The sequence below is a fragment of the Sorex fumeus genome, unplaced genomic scaffold, assembly GCF_029834395.1.
Source record: "Sorex fumeus unplaced genomic scaffold, SorFum_2.1 ptg000055l, whole genome shotgun sequence".
Classification (NCBI taxonomy): domain Eukaryota; kingdom Metazoa; phylum Chordata; class Mammalia; order Eulipotyphla; family Soricidae; genus Sorex; species Sorex fumeus.
This window is the reverse complement of record NW_026606112.1, coordinates 4,979,300-5,002,235: the sequence shown is the minus strand read 5'-3', so window position 1 is coordinate 5,002,235 and position 22,936 is coordinate 4,979,300. Positions and strand designations below refer to the sequence as shown.

At 51.8% G+C, this 22,936-nt stretch overlaps 1 protein-coding gene across 3 annotated transcripts in view; it reads left to right on the top strand.

Moving 5' to 3' along the window:
• TBC1D1 (TBC1 domain family member 1) overlaps nucleotides 1–22,936 on the top strand; it is a 204,104-nt gene that overhangs the window by 116,297 nt on the left and 64,871 nt on the right. For all 3 annotated transcript variants that reach the window (XM_056125549.1, XM_056125550.1, XM_056125551.1), the window contains 5 exons: nucleotides 7,584–8,111; nucleotides 11,384–11,473; nucleotides 14,342–14,446; nucleotides 15,976–16,108; nucleotides 20,299–20,390. In XM_056125549.1, coding sequence (XP_055981524.1) covers nucleotides 7,584–8,111; nucleotides 11,384–11,473; nucleotides 14,342–14,446; nucleotides 15,976–16,108; nucleotides 20,299–20,390 — 948 coding nt within the window. The remainder of the gene's footprint in view (nucleotides 1–7,583; nucleotides 8,112–11,383; nucleotides 11,474–14,341; nucleotides 14,447–15,975; nucleotides 16,109–20,298; nucleotides 20,391–22,936) is intronic.

Sequence of the window (22,936 nt, the reverse complement as noted above, 5' to 3'; positions counted from 1 at the left end):
TGGCTGGACCCGTCTTTATCTCTCATCAGCCTTACTTTGGGTGGGGGGAGGGGCTGGTTCTCGAGGAATGTGCCTGATTGTCAGATGGCTGGTCTCGTGAGGATGAAGTCAGCGCCTGCCTGCAGGGAGGGGGGCTGCGAACCCCTCCCCCACCCACCGACCCTCCTCATGGGAGGGAGGGAGGATCCATCAGTCAGATTAGAAAGTCAGTTTAGAAAGCCCTGAAAGGTGGAGGCAGGTTTCCTCTGTCTTTGCGGTGCTGGAGACAGACGGACCCCAGGGCCTCACGCTGCCACCCGGTGCTCTTCCTCCCAGCCATGGGATCTCGTATCTACCTCTGTCCGTCCTCAGAGCCCCATCATGCTAGCCCTGAGGGGCAGGGCCACGTACGTCCTCAGACTGTGATGGACATCCCAGGTCTGACTCTCTGAGGCTCTCTCTCTCCTGTGCCAGAGACCCAGTTCCTATGATTCCCCCCCCCACCACCCCGCCTTCCTGGAGCCCCAAGCCCATCTCTGCTTCCATTTGGGGGTTTGCAGGCTGCGGGGTGGGGGGCATTTCTACTGCAGAGGTTTTTTTTTCTTTTCTTTTTTTTCTTTTTGGGTCACACACCCGACGATGCTCAGGGGTTCCTCCTGGCTCATGCACTCAGGAATTACTCCTGGCGGTGCTCAGGGGACCATACGGGATGCTGGGAATTAAACCCGGGTCGGCCGTGTGCAAGGCCAACACCCTACCCGCCGCCGTGCTCTCGTTCCAGCCTCTGCTGCAGGGTTTCGAGTCTTCACAACTGAGAAGGAAATGTCCCGTGTGTCCTCATCAGCAGGAGGGCATGGTGGACTGTGACCCCTCAGCAGTCACCTCATCCTGAAAGGAGGCCTTGGGGCCCTGTGCTACCTTCCTGGCCGCCTGCAGGTTCTCTGAGTCCTGGAAGGCGGAGTTGCCCATGGTGCTTTCTTGGCACACTTAGGGGCTGTGGCCCTATCCTGCTGTGGGTGCTTTGATTTGATACTCGTAGCACTGTAGCACTGTCTTCCCGTTCATCGATTTGCTCGAGCGGGCACCAGTAACGCCTCACAACAAATTGTGAGACTTGTTACTGTGTTTGGCATATCGAATACGTCACGGGTAGCTTGCTGGGCTTTGCTGTGCAGGCGAGACACTCTTGGTAGCTTGCTGGGCTCTCCAAGAGGGGCGGAGGAATAGAACCCGGGTTGGCCGCATGCAAGGCAAATGCCCTACTTGGCGAATTTCCTTCTGGTCTAGGGAAGTTCTGTCGTATCTCTTGGTGTCCTATTTTGGATGCATTTGAAACCCTGGTTGCGAGAAGAGTTTTTAAGCGGAGTCTGGGGTCTGTCGGCCCTGGGTGCCTTAGAGAGCAGCTGATCCCTGCAGGGGAGCAGGGTGGTGGTGGTGGAATTGGGAGGAATATGTGGGGGTGCTCTTGCAGGCCGAGATGCCTCTCCCCTGCAAACGGCTTTTTAAAAAGAAATTAAAAAAATTATTTGGGGGGAGCCACACCCAGTGATGTTGCTCAGGGATCACTCCTGGTGGGCTCCGGGGACCATTTAGGGTGCCAGGGATCAAACCTTGAGAAGTTGGGAGATGGCGAGGTATGTATTTTTTTTCTTCCTGGGTCTGGAAGTTGACCTTTTCACACCAAGGCAAGACGTCCCTGCATGGCTCGCTCCTTTGGGGCCCCAGGATAGGGTCATGCTTGGGCCCCTGGGAGGGAGTAAGAGGCAGGGGCCAGCTGTCCCTGTGCTGACCACTTATCTTGGCTATAAAGATTGACCTTGTCCCTCGCTTCAACCCAGATGTGGAGCTGTGGAGGCACTTCTTCCCGTGTGGGCGGGGAGTGGCGGCCCCAGGGCTGGGGAGCAGAGGCCTGAAGGAGTGCTCCCTCTGGGGAGCATGGCATTGTTTTCTCTCCCGTCGAGGGCCAGAGAGATGGTCCAGGGGGCAAGGCGCTTGCCTTGGTGCTCTCTACCGCCCATCAATCCTTGGCACCATCTCGGGCCCAGCCAGGAGGGATCCCCGAGCCCAGAGCCAGGAATGAGCCTTGAGCACCCCTGGGTGCGGGCCCCCAAACTAAAATACAAACAACAGCAATGACAACGGGGCGGGGAGGAGGGGTGGCCAAGAAAGGAAGAGCACAGGCTCTGTGTGCTCGAGCACTGGGCTGGGAGTAGCCCCTGAGCACCGCTGGGTGTGGTTCTCCCAAAACCAACAAAACGAGCAAAGCCCAGGGAACTGGAGAGCAATGCCCCGTGGCTTCTCGTGGCGGCCTCAGGTGTGGGTGGGCTCTCACAGTGTCTGACATTTTATTTCTTTTTTGCTTTTTTGGGTCACACCCGGCGATGCACAGGGCTTACTCCTAGCTCTGCACTCAGGAATCACTCCTGGCGGTGCTCGGGGCACCATATGGGATGCTGGGAATCGAACCCGGGCCAGCCGTCAAACGCCCAACCCTCTGTACTATCTCTCCAGACCCCACATGGAGAAAACATTTTATGCTCCCTCCCCCCACCTTTTTTTTTTTTTTTTTTTTTTGGTTTTAAAATGCTTGGATGTTAAATGGGCCTGGGATGGGATGGGTGTTAGGGACTGAAAATTTAAATAGGAGACTCTTTAGGTTCATTTACTCTTGACTTGTTGCTAGTTGGCAACAAAGCAAATGTGTCAATGTAAAAGTAAAATGACTTTTTACTTCAAGTGTTGTTTCAGGAGCTTTGGCCTAAATTTTTGTGAATAAAATTACACCATGTAATTTAATCCTTAACCCCTCCCACCAGATCCTTAAAGAATCAGCCCAGATGTTTAAGACCATTATGGACAGAGATAAATATTTCTAAGTCTCTTAGAAAGTATTCTTTCTGGCTACTTATAAAGCAGTATCCAATTAATTCTGTGGAAGTTCACAGGGTTAGACTAAGTGCATTTGATCCCATGATGTTGAGGAGGGGGCTGATAGGGTATAGATATACCAGGCGTGCTTGAGGGTTACTCCCAGCCCGGTGCTCAGGAATCTCACCCTGAGGTTCTGGGGACTGTGCAGTGTCTGGGATGGCGGACCCCAGTCTTCTCCTGCGTGCGACAACTCCCTCCTTTGAGCTGTCTCCTGGGAAAACGGGCGTTTCAGGAAAAACTAGCCTCATGTGTGAACTAAACACAGATTTCGAGTCTAGCTGTGGTATAAAAGTTGAAATAGATGAAGAGAAAATCAGTGACCCTTTTTTCCATGACGTGTGACACGTTTCAAGTATCTAACATTTTTGTTGTGGTTCTTAAGGAAATGATCTCAACGCCCTTACTGGATTTATGAACCTGTGAAATGCTCATCAGATTCTGGGCTTTGCTTTCATTTTGATTTACGCGATTGGTTTATCTGTAATTAGCAATGACGTCTCTGTGATTGCAAAGATGCAACTAAAAATAGATTGCCGGTCCAAATTCCCAGAGCCCATCGGTGTGTGTAAACAGTAGGTCTGGGACTTTGCAGTAAATCCTGTAAGTCATTTATTGATATATTTGCAGTAAATAGTGTGACAGCCTGTAGACTGTGTCCCCCAAGGATAGCTTTTCAGTCACGCTGGCTTGGGGGGTAGTGTACTGGCAGCCCTGTCCTTCATTTTCACATTTCCCAACTCCAGACTTCAGCCAGCTCAACACAACACTTCCTTGCCTCCTTTATTTTCCGTCTTCCCTCCTTGCATTTTTGAGCCATATCCTGTGGGGCTCGGGACTGCTCCAACAGTGCTCGGGGACCGTGGTGTGGGGGGTGAACCTTGGGGTCTCGCGCTGCAGAGGCCCGCTCCTGATGGAGGGCCTCCCTGCCTCCGTCCTTCCCCTGACCTCCTGCCCCACCTCTCCCGGCCCAGTTTCTGCCTCAGGGACAGCTGGGGTTCCGTCAGGTCCTGCCGTTACCCCTTTCCTCTCCCCCGCTTGCCACCCCGCTGTTTTCCTCTCCCACAACCTCAGCCTCTTGCACTTAGTCTCCTGGGCCAACCCTGGGTTCCGTGACGCCTTTGCTTCCGAGTCCTGTGCTCAGTGAGCAGCTTCTTCCCAAAGCTGCTGTTGCTCACGCCGGCTCTACAGAATGGCTGCCGGGAAGCCAGAGCAGGAGAGCACACCTGGCCTTACACACAGGCACGTGCACCCGCCCCGACACACACACACACGCACACACACACGCACTCACACACTCACACTCACTTGCACACCCTTCCCAGATGCACACACACACACACACACACACACACACTCTCTCTCTCTCTCTCACATACACAAAACATGCACACCCTTCCTAGACAAACACACACACACACACGCAAACATGCACACCTTCCCAGACAAACACACACACACACACACACACACACACACACACACACTCACACACTTCTCCCAGGAACACCTCACCCTTCCTGGACACACACCCTTTCCAGATACACACCCCTCCTTCCCAGACAAACACACACACATACACACATGCACGTACCCTTCTCAGACACACATGTGTACCCTACCTAGATATATATACCTCTTCCCAAACACACACATACACCATACCCAGATACACACACACACCCTGCCCAGACACACACGCACCCTCCCTATACACATACACATACCCTATCCGGATGCACAGAACACACACACACACACACACACACACACACACACACACCTCTTCCCAAACACATACATATACCCTACCCAGATACATACTCTTCCCAGACACACACACACACACACACACACACACACACACACACACATCCTTCCAAGGTGCACACATACACACCCACACACTCTTTCCAGACACACCCTTCTCAGACACACATGCATCCACACACCCTTCCCAGGCACACTCGGGCACGCACCCCCGGCCTGCCCTCGATGGCCTGGCTCTTCCCACCGAGTTCCAAGTTCCTGCACTAGAGACACAGGGGCCAGTTTGGTGACAAGACTAAGTGAGTGAGTCGTTCCGGGGACCCGCATTGGGGTCGGGGAGGCCTGGGATGGGGCCTGGTGCAGTGGGGCGTCCCTCCCTAGGTGCCCAGATGGCCACAGCTGAGGCTCCCCCAGTGATCTGTCCAGCCACCCCCTCCTCAGACAGATCTAGTAGCACTCTCAGTGACCCCGGTAGAGGAGGATTTCACACGCTGCCACAGAAGGGCCCCAGACTTCACTTGCATAAATCAACCTTCCACCCCCCACACTTGAAAAATACAGCATTAGTGGCTGGAACAATAGCACAGCGAGTAGGGTTCGATTCCCAGCATTCCATATGGTCCCCAGCACTGCCGGGAGTAATTCCTAAGTGCAGAGCCTGGAGTAACCCCTGTGCATCGCCGGGTGTGACCCAAAATTAAAAAAATAAAAAAAACACAGCATTAGCGTTTGGTTCCTGGCACCCATGTGGTTCCCCAAGCCCCGCCAGGAGTGAGCCTGAGCACCACCGGGTGTGGCCCCAAACCCCAAACACACACACACAACCCCAACCAAACCCAAGAGGCTGTGTGATTCTGGGGCGGAGCAGGGAAGCTGGAGCAGGGCCGCCTCCTTCCGAGAGAGAGAGAGAGAGAGAGAGAGAGAGAGAGAGAGAGAGAGAGAGAGCCTCGGCACAGCTCAGTGAGCTGTAGCCCTTCACCCGTAATGATTTCTCGGCAGTAGAGAACCGTGCTGTAACACAGACAAATGGTCAGCACCAGGCACAGGGGAATTGCAGCTTCTCTAATGTTGTTACTTAGTGTTTAGGTCTGCTTCAGAAATCACTTAAAAAAAAAATTTAAAAATGTATTTTTTTTTTGGTAGGGGCACAGCTTACTGGCTCTGCCCTCAGGAATTAGTCCAGGCCATGCTCAGGGGGCCCTGTGGGATACTGGGGGTTGAATCTGGGTCGGCCGCCTGCAAAGCAAACACCCTGCTCTGGACCATCTCTCCGCACCCCCCAGAATCACTTTGACCGCTCAACTCTTTTTTTTTTTTCTTTTTGGGTCACACCCAGTGATGCTCAGGGGTTACTCCTGGCTTTGCACTTAGGAATCTCTCCAGGTGGTGCTCGGGGGACCATATGGGATGCTGGGAATCGAACCAGGGTCAGCCACGTGCAAGGCAAACACCCTACCCGCTGTGCTATTGCTCCAGCCCCGAACGCTCAACTCTTGGTATAAAGCACCTTGGGAACCCATCGTGATCTTCCTGGCCAGGTGTTCATTAAAGGAAGACCTTTGGGGGTTGCGTGCACCAGCTCCCCTAGATGCCACTCTGCTGTGTGGAATATGGTCAAAAAAAGACGTTGGGGTAGCAAGGAATGGGTCTTTGGTGACTTCCCTTCCGGGAGCCAGGAAGTGTTGGTTCTCTTCTTAGGCACACCGTGCCACAGAGGGGCCCTTCTCGAAAAGCCCAGTTCCTCTTCCTCCTGCATATCTTGTCAGAAGTCCAGGCTGCAGTTGCTCACGCACGCCTGCCGCGGCTTCATCTCTCTCTTTGCTGCTGCTGGGAAGGGTCCTGGTGAAAGCTAATGAGCGAGCCCAGCTGCGGGAGGCACGGGATCCGGTGATCAAGGCCGGAGTCTCTCTGCTTCTTTCCCTTGATCTTGTCTTGATGCTTAGCCCAAAGGTTTTGCAGAGCATCCCTTCCTCCCCCGGGAAAGCAAGCCCTGCTTGTCGCTGTGATGACCAGCTGGCGTCCTGCCTCGCTTACTCCTTGATTCGAGCCCCATAGCTCTTCAGAGGATGAGACACAAGCCCTGCACTGTCGGTGGCCACGGGCGGACCCCCTTTGTCAAGGGGGTGAGCTGCTTGGTCAGGTCATTCCAGCCGTGCGCTCCTTAGCCTAGTCGTTTCTTCGGAAAGACTTGTGAAAGCTCACCGGCCCATGAAATCTGAAATAGCTGCTGTGTTCCATGAGCCCCTCTTTGGAAGGAGGTTGGATTTGTTTTTTGTTTGTTTTTTGCATTGTGGGTCACACCCAGCGATGCTCAGGGGTTACTCCTGGCTCATGCACGCAGGAATTACTCCTGGCGGTGCTCTGGGGACCATATAAGATGCCAGGGATTGAACCTGGGTTGGCTGTGTGCAAGGCAAACGCCCTACCCGCTGTGCTATCGCTCCAGCCCCAGAGGTTGGATTTGGACGGGGGTTGGGTGGGTGGAGGGATCATGCCCTGCCACTTCGTACGGGGACCTTCTCAGGCTAGTAACCTGCAGTGTGTCGAGGACAAGTGAATGCGTTCCTGAGGTCCCCCAGCGTGTGAGCGGGACTTTCCTCTTGTCACTGTAGTCACGGTCCCCCAAGGACCAAATTTTTTTTGGGGGGTCATACCCAGTGATACTCAGGGATAACTCCTGGCCCTGCATTCAGGAATTACTCCTGGAAGTGCTCAGGGGACCATATGGGATGCTGGGAATCAAACCCGGGTCGGCCGCGTGCAAGGCACACCCACTGTGCTGTCGCTCTGGCCCTGGACTAGGGTTTTGATGGGGTGATGGGCAGGCATGCAATGCTTGCTCCCTGCAGGTGTGTGCCCAAGAGAGCCCGCCACTAATCCCGGAACACAACTTTTCTTTCCTGCAGGTGCCCGAGATCATCAGCTCCATCCGGCAGGCCGGGAAGATCGCCCGCCAGGAGGAGCTCCACTGCCCATCGGAATTCGACGACACGTTTGCCAAGAAGTTCGAGGTGCTCTTCTGTGGCCGTGTGACGGTGGCCCACAAGAAGGCCCCCCCGGCCCTGATCGACGAGTGCATCGAGAAGTTTAACCATGTCAGCTGCGGCCGGAAGGCTGAGACCCGGGACCTGGCCCCTCAGAACCCCGACACTATGGGTCCGGCCGTGGCAGGGGGGCTTTCCTTGGCGGACAGGTTCCGCTCGGTGCTGCAGCCCGTGGGCAACGGGGAGCAGGCCCAGCGGCCCATGCGCAAGTCCTTCTCGCAGCCCGGACTGCGCTCTCTGGCCTTCCGGAAGGAGTTCCAAGGCGGGAACCTGCGCAGCCACAGTTTCTTCAGCTCCTTTGAAGAAAATGACATTGAGAACCACCTCATCGGCGGGCACCATAGCGTGCAGCCCACAGACATGGAGGAGAATCGAACTATGCTCTTCACGGTAAATACCCTCGGTGCTGAGAGGGGCACTCAACGGAAAAGCTGCCCCACAGAGCTGGGGCCTTCGGTGGATTTTCATTCATTTTTTAATTTTTTTTTTTGGTAGTGTTGGTGGTGGTGGGTTACCCCTGGCAATGCTCAGGGGTTCCTCCTGGTTCTGGACTCAGGAATTACTCTCTGTGGTATTGGGGGGTGGCATATGGGATTGCCGGGGATCGAACCCACGTCAGGGCACATGCAAGGCAAACACCTTACCCACTGTACTCTCTCTCAGCCCCTGTAGATTCCTTTTGAATCCACACGTATCTTTCGTATGCAATTACTCTCTTTACGGGATGAGGGATGAGATCCTGACTTGGGGGGCTGGAGTGATAGCACAGCGGGTAGGGCGTTTGCCTTGCACGCCACTGTCACGGTTTCGATTCCCAGCATCCCATATGGTCCCCCGAGCACCGCCAGGAGTAATTCCCTGTGCATCGCCGGATGTGACTGAAAAAGCAAAAAAAAAAAAAAAAATCCCGACTTGGGTGGTCAGCCTTTAAAATCCACTGGGAGACAGAGGGCCCCATCTCAGATCTTATATGAGCTTTACTTCCCCAGTCCCTTTTAGTGTGGGAAGAACCATGAGTGTGCGGAAAAGAGACAGCCCCTGCCCCCAAGGGGGCTTTTCCAAAATGCTGATTGATTTCAAGGAATGCGTTTCCCACAACCTCTCTTTGAAAGAAGACTCCCTCCTTTTTAGTTTTTATTCCTTTGGAAGACATTGGCTCATCAGGATAATTGGATGCGGGAGAATCCAAGATTCTTGAAATTCATGCCAAAGTGAAATACGAGTTGAGCCGATGGTAAACAGTAATTAAAGCCAAGAACTATTAATTTAGTTATGTTATGTGGTTGCTAAACTGACAATGAGGCTTGAAGGCCAGAAAGGAGGAGCTGGGGGGAGAGGGTCGTTCTGGGGCTCAGTGCTGATATGGCCCCCTCTGTCCTCTGGGACACGTACCGGGGGGCTTCCCGCTCCCGTGTCAGTCTCAGGACTGGTGGACATCTGATCCCCGAATGCAGAGTCTTGTTTTGCACCTGACCCAGCCGCAGAGACGGAGGCAGAAGAGCTGCTTGGGTTCCTTCGTCGTGGGTGTGTGCAGGGGATGAACACGGTTGGGTGTCAGCAGATACCCGGGGCTGCTGTGTTCATCGGCAGCCAGAGATTCCCAAATCTACTTGGCTTTCCTTCGCCTCACGTTTTTTTTTTTTTTGCTTTTTTGGGTCACACCCTGTGATGCACAGGGGTTACTCCTGACTCTTCACTCAGGAGCCAGTCCTGGCAGTGCTCAGGGGATCATATGGGATGCTGGGAATTGGTCGGCTGCATGCAAGGCAAACACCCTACCCGCTGTGCTATCGCTCCAGCCCCTCGCCTCACACTTTTTAGAAAGAAAAAAAAATTACTCAGCACACCACTGGGAATCTACCTTTTCTAGCAAACACACAGAAAGCTCCACTCGTTCCCTTCCCACACACACACTTGGCTGCACCCAGCTACCCTGTAAAGCATCACAGAGCCCCTGCATCCCTGCCCTGCATCCTCCTCTCCCCCCCTCCCAGAGAGCGGTGACCTGCACTTTGGGAAAGACCAGGGGAAGGGCTGCATCTGCATCCAGCAGAGCCCTTTAATCTGTGATCAGTAATGGAAAAATAGTAGAACCCCACCCCCCAAAAAAACCCCTAACTCTCAGTGAATTGGGGAGGGTGCTCAGTGCATTTATTTTCAGTGGGGTTTTTTTTGCTTTGCTTTTTGGGTCACACTCGGCGATGCACAGGGGTTATTCCTGGCTCATGCACTCCAGGAATTACTCCTGGTAGTGCTCGGGGGACCATATGGGATGCTGGGGATCAAACCTGGGCCTGCCCACTGTGCTATTGCTCCAGACCCCCACGTTTTAGTTTCTTTTTGTTTGGGGACTCCATCTGGTTGGTCTGGGGGTTGCTCCCAGTGCTGCAGTGCTGCGGGGATAGGACCCCAACTGAGAGCTCCCCCTTGCTCTGTTCTCCCTGGCCTGGCTTGTGTTGGTTGCTTAGTAGATGCTAAGGTCGTAACTGGGAAAAGGCTGTACCTGCTCGAAGTGTGCGTTCAGGGGAGGGCAGAGCATTGCTGTTAATTTGGGAGCCCTTCCTAGAAGTGACCAGGGTTCCCAGGCCCCACTCCCGGCAATCCTCAGCCAATGGGGCCAGAGGGTCCCTGTGCAGGACTCAGGATATGGTACTTCCCAGGCCCTATGGTACCAGGGATCCCCCAGGCCACCTGAATGCAAGACCATGGATTCTGCCTATTCTAGAGTAGAGTCCTAAAGGTGGGTTTGTTTGAACATGAATTTAAAGAACCTTTTAGTTTAGTGTTTTTTTTTCTTTTTGGGTCACACCCAGCGATGCTCAGGGGTTCCTCCTGGCTCTGCACTCAGGAATTACTCCTGGTGGTGCTCCGGGCACCACGTGGGATGCTGGGAATCCAACCTGGTCGGCTGCGTGCAAGGCAAATGCCCTACCCGCTGTGCTATCGCTCCAGCCCCAGGACCTTTTAGTTCAGAATGACCACTGCTGGCGGGCAGACAGAGAGTACAGTGGATAAAGATGTGGCTGATTTGGGTTCAGTCCCTGACACCAAATATGGTCCCCCAACCACTGCTGGGAGTGATTCCTGAGCACTGAACCAGCAGTTAAGTCCTGAACATCGTTGTTTGTGGCCCCTTCACAAAGCACTAAAATAACTGCAGTTTTCTGAAGTGCAGTTCTCAGAGCCAGAGAGATAGTACAGCGGGTAGGGCATTTGCCTTGCATGTGCCTGACCCAGTTCAATCTCCAGCATCCCACATGGTCCTTCTGAGCCTTGCCAAGAGTAATCCCTGAGTGCAGAGCCAGGAGTAGCCCCCGAGCAGGTGTCCCTACCCTGCCTCCCCCCACCCCCCAAAAAAAAGTGGAGCTCTGTCTTCCGTAAGACTGAGACCCAGGCTCCATGGAGGCAGTGCACTGCTCCGGGCCCTGTCACTCACTTCTGGGTCTTTGTCTTCTCCCTTTAGTTGTTAGCCTGTGTTAGCTGAACCCCCCTGGGTAAAGGAACCCTCAAAGTGACTTTCCAGGGCGAGATAGAACTTCACAGAGGAGTACTCCTTTCACTCATCATTTCCACAGGTCGTCAGACGGGAATGTTTGTGTGATTAACCTGAATTCAGTTTGTGAAAAGCTAGTTGCTTTCGTTGTTATTGTTTATCTTTTAAGATTGGCCAATCTGAAGTTTACCTCATCAGTCCGGATACCAAAAGAGTAGCACTGGAGAAGAATTTTAAGGAGATATCCTTTTGTTCTCAGGTAAGTGAACGTGGGTTGTTTATTGCTCAGTTACAGTTGAAATTTTGGAGTGAAATTTGAAGTGAAGTTTTCATTCATTGGCAGTGTTGCAGGATTTATTTAATACCTGACACTCAAGAGCCGTGCAAGCGTCCCAAGAAATGTGATTTCTGAGTATTGGATTTGGGATTTTATATTTGTTTTTCCTTTGCTTTGATACACACAAACACACACACACACAAATAATTTAAAAATCAGTTTTGCTCTTAACAGACAATATCCTTCTAGAGAAAATAGATCCTTTTCAATTATTTATTGTGATTTCCAGGTACATATTTGTTTCTGTGTAACTGTTTATTCATCTACATTTTATACAATTTATAACTTTTCTGAAGTGCTTATCAGTTCTCCTTCCTTAAAGCATAATAGTGATTTTTTAAAAAATTTATCTTTTATCAAATACAGTGTCTTTCTGAGGTGTTTTTATTGGTGGTGTGAGGGAGAATTTGGGCCACACCGGCAGTGCTCAGGACTTACTCCTTGTTCCGTGCTCAGAGATGGGCTCTTGGTGGGGCTTGGGGGACCGGGGATTGAAGCCAGGCTGGCTACATGCAAGGCAGATGCCCTACCCACTGTACTACACTGCTCTGGCCCCTCTACTTCAGTTTTGTTTGTTTTTCCTTTTGGGGACATGCCTGGCAGTGCTTAGGAATTGCTCCCGACTTTGTACTCTGGCATTACTCCTGACATGGTCTGGGGACCCCAGGGGATGCTAGGGATCAAACCCGAGTCAACCATGGCACGGCAGGGGCCTTACCCATTGTGCTTTCTCTCCCGCTTTTCTGCTTCAGTTTTTAAAATAATATATTGTTATTTTCTAGGTATAAACAAGTCATGTTATATCATGCTGGATCAATGACTACTTGAGTTCTTAATGGGTATTTTCTGGATTCTTTCCTAGAGAGATTTTGGAGACTGCCAATTATAACGAGCTCTGCCAATTTTACTCGGGCTCTTCCTAACAGACTTGAGGTCATTTAAAATTATTGTTTGTTGCTTTTGAAGTTTCACTTCTCATTTCCATGTTTCCAAAGTTAATAAGAACAAAATGAAGACCTCATTGTTTCTTCGATTATAATAATTGTCTAGAGTCTACATTAGGATTAAAAAAGAAACATTTAGGGGAAAAAACAAAAAAAAAGTCAAAAAGATAAAGATTGTGATAAAGATTGTACCTAAAATGCAGTTGGAACAATTTATAAAGATTGTGATAAAAATTGTGATAAAGATTGTACCCAAAATGCAGTTGGAACAATTTACAAAGGAAACTTTTTTTTTTCCTTTTTGGATCACACCTGGCAATTCTCAGGGGTTCCTCCTGGCTCAGCACTCAGGAATTACTCCTGGCAGCGCTCGAGGGACCATAAGGAATGCTGGGAATCGAACCCGGGTCAGCAGCGTGCAAGGCAAATGCCCTCCCTGCTGTGCTGTCACTCCAGCTCAGGAAACTTTTATTTTTTATTTCAAATCATATTTCCCTGAGAAGTAACCTCTAGCATATCTTTGATTTGCTCCTGAAGAACATTGATCAAGATGCTGGCATATCAGTCCTTACCCATTTATTGAAAACTATTTGAGCAGAAAGTAAGATTACACAATATTTTTTTATTAACCTTGATTGGCTGCTGTTCCTATGGAGTATTAATGTTTTATTTTTTCTTAAATGTGACAGTTTATAATTTCCTCCAGCTGTTGTTTATAAATATACGCGATGACGCAAGCGTCAGTCTGTCAGCCCTTGTATCTCTCTGCTATGCTGGTGATTTTGAGAGACATGGATGAATGAATGTGAAGGGCTTATCTGTGTGACCTTGTCTCTTTGAGACCTTCACAAGAAGTTGAGATAGCATTTATTCAAAAGAGCTTTTAGGAAATTGTGCTATAGGCCTCACCTCACCTAATAGCTCAAGTGTAAAAGGATCTCTATGCACTATTTTTTGTACATCTAATTTGGGGGGTGGGGTTGGTGGGGTCACCCAGAAGACGACTCCTGGCTTGGTCTCAGGGAACTGTGGAGGCCTGGGATTCAGACATGAGGGGCTTCTGGAGGCACAATATTTGCTCCAGCCCTTTGCTATCTCTCAGCACTTGTGCAGATCCTTCCTGACCAATGCTTCAGGCCAGTGTTTCCCCACCTGGTTTTTTGTTCTTTTTTTTTTTTTGCTTTTTGGGTCATGCCGGTGTTGCACAGGGGTTATTCCTGGCTCATGCACTTAATGCACTCAGGAATATTACTCCTGGTGGTGCTCAGGGGACCATATGGGATGCTGGGAATCGAACCCGGGTTGGCGGCACGCAAGGCAAACAACCTACCCGCTGTGTTATTGCTCCAGCCTCTTGTCTGTTATTTTAGGAGCACGCACATAGCTTTGCTATGAACCTTTTTTTTCCTTTTTGATTTTTGGGTCACACCTGGTGATGCACAGGGGTTACTCCTGGCTCTGCACTCAGGAATTACTCCTGGCAGTGCTCAGGGGACCATATGGGATGCTGGGAATCGAACCTGGGTCGGCCATGTGCAAGGCAAATGCTTTACCTGCTGTGCTATTGCTCCAGTCCCAAAATAGTCTTTTTTATACCTAAGAAATGGTGTGTGTGTGTGTGAAGGTTACTTCCCCTGGTCCTAAAATGAGTGTTTAAAACTCTCGTTTTCAGCCTTCATCTCTGGCGAGGGTGCTCTGCGTGGCCCTCGGGTGGGATGAGGCTAGCCGGCACTCCCCGCCTGAGAGGTGGTTTTTGGTGTGTGGTACCTTTGGAGCTTGTGCCAATGCTGAAGATGCAGTGGTGACCATCAGCCACTCAGGACTTCTGTACTTCCCACCTCCACAGGGCATCAGACATGTGGACCACTTTGGGTTTATCTGCCGGGAGTCTTCCGGAGGTGGGGGCTTCCCCTTCGTCTGCTACGTGTTCCAGTGCGCCAGCGAAGCTCTGGTAAGAGGGGCGGCCGCATCCCTGCAAAATCGAACATCTCCTCTCCTGAGCAAAAGCCACTCACCCTCAGTCGTGCGCTGCTTGGCTCACGGCAATTTAATAACTAGCCTACTCATCACTTGAAACTCATTCAGGCATTCATTTTCCATCTTTCTTTGGTTTGGGGGCTACACCCAGTGATACTCAGGACCTGGTGAGGGTCCTGGGGGGACCATATATGGTCCTGGAGATTTGAACCTGTCAGTTGCGCACAAAGCAAATGCCTGACCCACTGTAGTGTGTCCCTTCAGATTTTGGGGGGAAATGGGGCGGGAGCTCAACGGGTGGAGAGACCTGTTCTGGCAATTCTTGTCTAAGCAGACAGGCAGTTCAGTGCTTGGATCCCGGGATGCTGTGCTGTTTGGACTCTGCAGTGATGGGGTGTTCCAGGGCTGGTGCAATGCTCAGAGTGCCACATGGTACTGGGGATCAAACTAGGTCCTGTGCCATGGTCCCTGCGCTTTCTCCCAGGCTTTTGCATTTTTTTCAGTTTTCTTTATTCTTAGTTTTGTTTGGTGGCCATGCCTGGTGGAGCTGGCGAGTGTCCTGGCCTCAGTGCTAGGGATGCTGTTTCTGCCGGGCTCCTGTGTGTACTCCAGTTTTCTGAGCTATCCCAGCACCTCCATTCTCGTGAACTTCAAGCAGCCTGTTCACTTTGGCCGTCAGGCTTGGTATTTTTAAAGTTTTTTTCCTCTGTGCTGGGGGTGTGAAACCAGGCCTCACTCCTGCAAGGATTCAGGAGTTCCATCACTGAGCCCTGCCCTGGTCCAGCCTTTTAAGAATAGCATTTTGGGGACCAGAGCAATAGTACAGCATTTGTCTTGGACGTGACCCACTTGGATTTGATCCCTTGCGCCATCTACGATCTCCCGAGCCCCGCCATGATCCTTGAGCACAGAGCCAGGAGTAAGCCCTGGGTACCTCTGGGTGTGGCCCCCAAACCAAAAATATCTCTATGTATAGCATTTTGGACATTTGGTCTTGGACCCGAGGAATTGACTCCTCTCCCACCTCCCTGCCTCCCCAGATTATTTTTTTTCCTTCTTTTTTGGGCCATACCCAGTGATGCACAGAGGTTACTCCTGGCTCATGCACTCAGGAATTACTCCTGGTGGTGCTCGGGGGAGCACATGGGATGCTGGGAATCAAACTTGGGTCTGCCACATGTAAGGCAAAAGCTGTGCTATCGCTCCAATCCCCCCAGATTCTTTCTGAACTTTTGCCTGATTTCTCTGTGTGTGTGTGTGTGTGTGTGTGTGTGTGTAGTGGTGGGGGGGGGATGTTGGGGGGAATGATGATGGTCACAAAGCCTGCAGTCCAGCTGTTTGAGCATCACTTCAGATGCCTGATCTGTAAGAGCCAGACACACCCAAGCAGTGCTTCTCAGCCCCAGAACTGGCCATTGGGGAAAGTCCTCCAGGAAAAGTCCTCCAGGGTCAGAGCTACGGATGCTTTCCCGCTGGCTCCCATGGCCCCCTCTTTTGGCACAGGTAGACGAGATCATGATGACGCTGAAGCAGGCCTTCACAGTGGCCGCCGTGCAGCAGACGGCCCGCGCGCCCACGCAGCCCTGTGATGCCTGCCCCCTTCAGGCCCTGCACAGGCTCTGTGAGCGCATCGAGGGTGAGTGCTGGGCATCGGGCCACTGCAGTGAGGGGCTGGTTTCGGGGAGGCCGTGTCACCAGCAGCTCGGGAGCACACCCACGGGGAGGGCGTGTCAGTGACCTCGGAACCTGCCATGGGTGTGTTGTCCTCTCCCCCGTGTTCCGGAACCAGAGGTGAGATCCCTGTGGGCCGGCTCCTGTGTCCCCTCTGGGGACCAGGGGTTGGGTGTCATGGGAACCAGGTTCCCGGACCCGCTACGCTCCTTGTCCAGGTAGGGGGACATTCTCATGGGAAGACTGAGGTTTGCCACCTTTCTTGAGCCCTCAGCCTGCTTGGGTTAGGGTCTGGGGCCATCAGTTGATAGGGATTGATGGCCATCAGTTGATGGCCATCAGTTGATTCTGGAGATCAAACCTGGGACCCTGCTATGCAAAGCCGTAACCTACTCCCCCATTTCAGAAGAGGAAGGACTCAGCCCTCTGCCCCCCCTCCCCCCGCCCCAATCGCAGATTCCCGCTATCCCACCCGGGAGTCTCCGGCCTAGAGAGATGCAGGGAGAACAGAGCTGAAGCGTTTCCGTCCGGCTTTTCTGTGGAAGGACACGGGGTGCCATGACCAGCGCATTCTCTGGGGGCTGTCCAGGGGCAGGAGACAGGCCATCGCTGGCTGTAGGTGGGACCCGGGGCAAGAAATAGTCCAAGACATGGCGCAGCTGGCTGGGGGAGGCCTGGGTTCGATCCTTGGGGCTTTGAGCTGGGAACGGCCCCCGAGCACCACCAGAGTGCCCTCAAAACCGAAAGATGAAATCCAGAAAGGGTGTTGGCCATGAGCCTTCCCTTAGTCTGAGAAGCCTGTTTGTGGGAGAAGGCCGCACCCTGTAGCACTGCATTGTAACACTGTTCTCCCATTGTTCATCAATTTGCTTGAGTGGGCCCAGTAATGTCTCCATTGTGAGACTTGTTACTGTGTTTTTCATATCGAATATGTCACAGGTAGCTTGCCAGGCTTTGCTGTGTGGGTGAGATACTCTCGATAACTTGCCGGGCTTACTAAGAGGGGCGGAGGAATCGAACCCGGGTTGCCCAGGTCAGCTGCATGCAAGGCAAACGCCCTACCTGCTGTGCTATCGCTCCTGCTGAACCCTATGACCTGATTTTCTTTTGTTGCGCATGGAGGGCTCCTGGGGGCTTGGGGTCGCCGTTGGCAGTGCTTGGGGCTCACTCACAGTGGGGGCTCATGGGACCCCGCGAGGTGTTGGGATCAGACTGGGGCTGGCAGCGTGAGCGAGGCCCTTCTTTCCAGCACCTCTCCATTCGTCCATTTGTGTTTTTGCCCGGGTCACAGTGTCACTCCCTTTAGGGAGGAGTCCCCTCTGTCCAGTCGCCAGGGACCCCATCCCGGCATCTGGGACTCTCGCTGCTCCTCCCCCTCTCAGCATTGTGGAGGATGCGACTAGGCCCGGTGGCCACTGTCTGGATGTTGAGGGTGCTGCTTGCTCTTCCTCGGGCAGCAGACCCAGAAGTGCAAGGGCCAGGGCATGTGATGGCCCTGTGTTTAGTGGTCTGAGAAGTGGCCGGACCCTCCGCAGACAGTGCACGAGAACGCCCCTTTGTCCACGGCCTCCCGCTCCCTTCTGAGGCCACAGTCATGAGCCTGCAGGGCAAGCACGTCTCCCTTTCAAAAACGAGGCTGGCTAGGCAGTGGCCACCCTCGTTGCTGTTTTGCAGAGTATCCTGGTGCTCTTTAAGATGAGTCAAGGCGGACTGGCATGATAGTACAACAGGAAGCGTGCTGATCTGGCACACGGCTGGCCCGGATTTGACCCCCGGCTTCCCATATAGTCCCTTGAGCCCTGCCAGGAGTAATTCCTGAGCACAGACCCAGGAGTAATCCCTGGGCAACGCCAGGTGTGGCCCAAAAACAAAACAAGCAAAAAAAAAAAAAAATCAAATGAATCAGGGTGGGCCTGGGGGTTTGGCTCACTGGTACAGCACTTGCCTTGCATGAGGAGGGGTGGGATTCCTTCCTCGGCTCTGCAGCAATAAATGAATCAAATGAGTCAAGGAACTGGGAGATGGCTCAAAGAATGGAGTATGTGTCTTACTTGCATGAGACCCCAAGTTTGACCCCGTGGTGTTGAGCGTCACCAGGAGTGACCCGCAGGCCATTGAGGGAAGGTGAGGACACATCAAATAAATGAAAATGATAAATTTTTTTGTTTGTTTGGTTTTGGAGTCACCCTCACGATGATGCACAGGCGTTACGCTGGGCTCTAGCACTCAGGATTTACTCCTGATGGTGCTTGGGGGACCATATGGGATGTCAGAGACGACACCCAGGTCTACTGCATGCAAGGCAAACACCTACCTGCAGTGCTATCTCTCCAGCACCAATTTTCTTTTGTTTATCTTTTTGAGGACCACACCTGGTGATGCTCAGGAGTTAGTCCTGGCTCTGCACTCACTTAGGAATCACCCCTGGCGGTTCTTGGGGTACCACATAGGATGCCAGGGATTGAACCCAGGCTGGCTGTGTGCAAGGCAAGTGCACTCCCTGCTGTATTATCATCTGGCCCTGTTCAATAATTTTAACTGTTTTTTGGGTGTTTTTCCTTTTTTTTTCAGTTGTTATTCTTTGCTGACATTATATGAAATATGCCTGGGAACAAGGAAAGTTGTGCTTTAATTGCCGATCCTATCTGAAAGGGCCAAGTCACTCTAAGTTGTCAAGATCACGTAAATGATGACGAAAATGTCCTGTAAGAGCCTGCTCAGAGGTCAGCAGTGACTTTGGCCCTGAGGAGAAAGCAGATGGTCTTCTGCAGGCACTGGAAGGATTCCTGATTTACACTTGTTCAATTTAAAAATATATATATTAAAAAAATTGTTTTGGGGCCACCGTCAATTGTGCTTCAATGCTTATTCCTGACTCTGTGTTCAGGAATCACTCCTGGTGTGGGCTCCTTTGGGGGCCGAGGTGCTGGGGACTGAACCTAGGTCAGCCGCGTGCAAGGCAGGCATCTTCCTTGATCCATCTTGCTTTCAGAAAGTTATAACCGAAAAGTTTAATCAGGGTAGGGATTTTGCTGCTGTAGTTTGAGAATGATGGTTTAACGTGTCTTCTTTAACTGATAAAATCCAGCCAGAGCAGAAAGCCAGGATGATGGATTGGGGAAGCCTCCGACCCTGCCCTGGGGTGGGGCATCATGTTTAAAGGGGGGATGGTGTGTTGGGAGAGGCGTCCCGTGCCCAAATGGCACTGCCCCATGGGCCTACGGCTGCCCCTCCCAGGCCTTTTGTCTCAGTGGTGCTGTGGCCCTCCAGGGCAAGTAGGTGACAGGGCAGCTCTTACTTGTTTCCCGGTGGTCAAGCAGGGTCTCACCCCTAGCTGCCCCCATCCACCAGCTCCCCGCAGGCACTGGATGGGCCCTTTCCCATCTGCCTTTCCTTCAGGACCTCCGTCGGGGTCTTCAGGGCCCCAAGCAGTAAGAGGGAAGGTGTTAGCGGCTCCCATCGACCTGGCTAGAAACCTGGCCCTTGCTGGGGGACAGGGCCCTGGAGAAGCTCCTCTTTCTGGGAATTAAGCCAAGCTCACTCATTAATGGGACCTTTTCCCCAAACCCATTTCCCAAGCCAGTATCCTGATGGTGTGAGTGTGTGAACGGGCCATGTCAAGCATGTGAAGCACCCCCGAAACCCTCTGTGCCCGAGCTCCAGGGAGCAGTCCTTGGGCACGGGTCATCCTGCTTGACCTGTTTCTTTTTTTTTTCCTTTTTTGGTTCACACCCAGTGATGCACAAGGGTTACTCCAGGCTCATGCAATCAGGAATTAACTCCTGGCAGTGCTCGGGGTACCATTTGGGATACCAGGAATCGAACCCAGGTCTGCCGTTTGCAAGACAAACGTCCTACCCGCTGTGCTGTCGCTCCAGTCCCTGGGCCTGTTTCCTTAACTAGAAGACGGGCCTCCTGGAAGCTGCTTTCTCAGTGCTCTGGGATAAAGAGGCTCAAGGGGGGCCCCCTGTGAACTACAGAGCCGAGGTCTCAGCTGCCACCTACCCGCTTACTCGGTGGGTCCAGCTGGCCGCATCTCCGTCCTCAATCGCTGTTGATGTGAGTGACTCTGCGGGCCATGGGCCTAGCAGGGGTGAGGAGAAGCTGCGGCTTCCTCTCCTGGCTCTCACCTCTCTCCGGCTGTCTGTCCCACAGGAATGAACGCTTCTAAAACCAAGCTGGAACTCCAGAAGCACCTGACCACACTCAGCAACCAGGAGCAAGCAACTATCTTTGAAGAGGTTCAGGTACTGTGCGAGCTTTCAGCGTAGCAACAAAGGGTTATTTATTTTCATTTATTTATTTTACTTTTACAGAGTTGTTCACAATACTTGGCTACCTTTAATATTCGAACACCGATCCCACCGCCGTGACACCTTCCTACCATTATAATTCCATCCCAAACCTCAAACCCTACTCCCCCGAGCAGAACCGAAATAATTTATTTTGTATTGCTTATTAGAAATAATCCGCTAAAAAATGATCCAAAAAAGGTTTCTCAGGCAAAAGTGTGTGAAGATTCCTGTATTTCACCCAAGAGCCACTAAGTCCTTCTATAAGAGATTAGTAACATGTTGTTAAAGGTTGAGCCTTGTGTGCTTGTATATGTATCTCTATAAGTATATTGCTCCCTTATCCCCTGAGATTGGTTGCCTTCCCAATCAAATGTGGTGTGGTAGCACTGTAGCACTATCCTCCTGTTGCTCATCGATTTGCTTGAGCAGGCCCAGTAACATTGTGAGACTAGTTACTGTGTTTGGCATATTGAATATGTCTGGGTAGCTTGCCAGGCTCTGCCGTGCGGGCGAGAAACTCTCGGTAGCTTGCCGGGCTCTCTGAGAGGGGCGGAGGAATCGAACCTGGGCCGACTGCGTCAGCCGTGTGCAAGGCAAACGCCTTACCCGTTGTGCTATCGCTCCAGCCCGTGGTGTGGTACTCATGGTGTTTTGTGGTGTAAAGTATGAGATATCGCGCAGCTGCAAATACATGGCAATGACTGAGTTCTGGAGGTTTTCGGCTGCTGGGGCTGGCTCCATTGGGGCCGGGAGGGGCCTCACCTGACCCCCTTCGGGATGCCCCAAATGAAACAGCCTGGCGCGGGGTCTGGCGGCATGGCTATGGCATATCATTTATTTATTTATTTATTTATTTAGTTTTCCTTTTTTTAAAAAATGAAATCATCATGACATAAACAGTTACAGAGTTGTCTATGTGGGGCTGGAGTGATAGTACAGTGGGGGAACACATTTGCTTTGCACGAGGCTGATCTGGATTTGAACCCTGGCATCCCATATGGTTCCCTGAGAACTGCCAGGACTAATTCCTGAGTGCAAAGCCTGGAGTAACCCCTGAGCATTGCAGGTGTGACCCAAAAAGCCAAAAAAGAAAAAAATTATCTATAATTGGGTTTCAATCCTACAGTGTTCCAACAACCATCCCTCCACTAGTGCACATTTCCCACCACCAAGGTCCCCAGTTTCCCTCCCCCCCCCCACCCCCGCCAGGGTTATTTACAGTATTTTTTTTTTTTTACTTCTAGTCAAGCCATCATTGGTTTATTGTGACAGAGTGCCAGCACCTATACTGAAGCACATGCCTCAAACACTTATAATGTGAGGACTCTGATATGGAAGGGTCCCTTTAAGTGGACCCAGCTCTTAGAAAACAATCTCAGTTTAGTCATGGTTTACAAGCCAGAGATGACATGATACCTAGAGTCTCATTTCCTTCTTTTCTTTCAATTTTTTAAAAGTTTTTAAAGTTTCACTGTCACTGTCCTCCCGTTGTTTATCGATTTGCTCAGGCGGGCCCAGAAACGTCTCCATTGTGAGACTTCTTGTTACTGTGTTTGGCATATTGAGTACTCTCGGTAGCTTGCTAGGCTTTCCAAGAGGGGCCGAGGAATCGAACCCGGCTCGGCCGGGCGGGCTGCATGCAAGGCTATTCACAATAATTGACTACATGCAATATTTCAACACTAATCCCACCACCATTCCACCTTCCCAATACCATTATTTCGAATTTTCCCACCACCACTCAAGGCTACCCCACAGGCAGATCACGATCACGATCACGACCACCCTGTTGTTCGTCGATTGCCTCGAGCAGGTGCCAGTAACGTCTTCTTCGTCCTAGCCCTGAGATTTTTTTTTTTTTAAAGTGCCATATTCAAGGCTTTTTCAGGGTTAGGAGAATGAGACCCATCATTGTTACTGGTATTTGGCATATTGGGTATACCACGGGGAGTTTGCCAGACTCTGCCGTGTGGGCATGTTACATTTGCCAATTTGACCAAATTAGGAATGAGATGATAAGATGTCACGCGGCCGCGAATGCGACCGCGCGCTTCCGGGAGCTGAGTGTGATAATCTCTGGATCCTGGCCGTTGTTGGAGTTACACGGCAGTTGGTGGGTGTAACTGTCTAGTTACTGGCAGGTCCAGTCCCAAACTGTACAGGCTTGGAGATCTCAGCCCCGGGTCCCACACACCTGGGTTCCTCTGTCAGTTCTTTTATGCGTGAGGCTCATCCAAGTGTGTGGAGAGTGCTCTCAGCAAGGCCTTGGCTGGGCCTCGGTGGTCTTCAGCTGTTGGGCCCTGGTGGAGACAGTCAGGCATAGGGTAGGAGACTCTGTCTTGTTCTCTCCCAGGAGCTGAGTGTGATGATCTCTGGATCCTGGCTGTTGTTGGAGTTACACGGCAGTTGGTGGGTGTAACTGTCTAGTTACTGGCAGGTCCAGTCCCAAACTGTACAGGCTTGGAGATCTCAGCCCCGGGTCCCACACACCTGGGTTC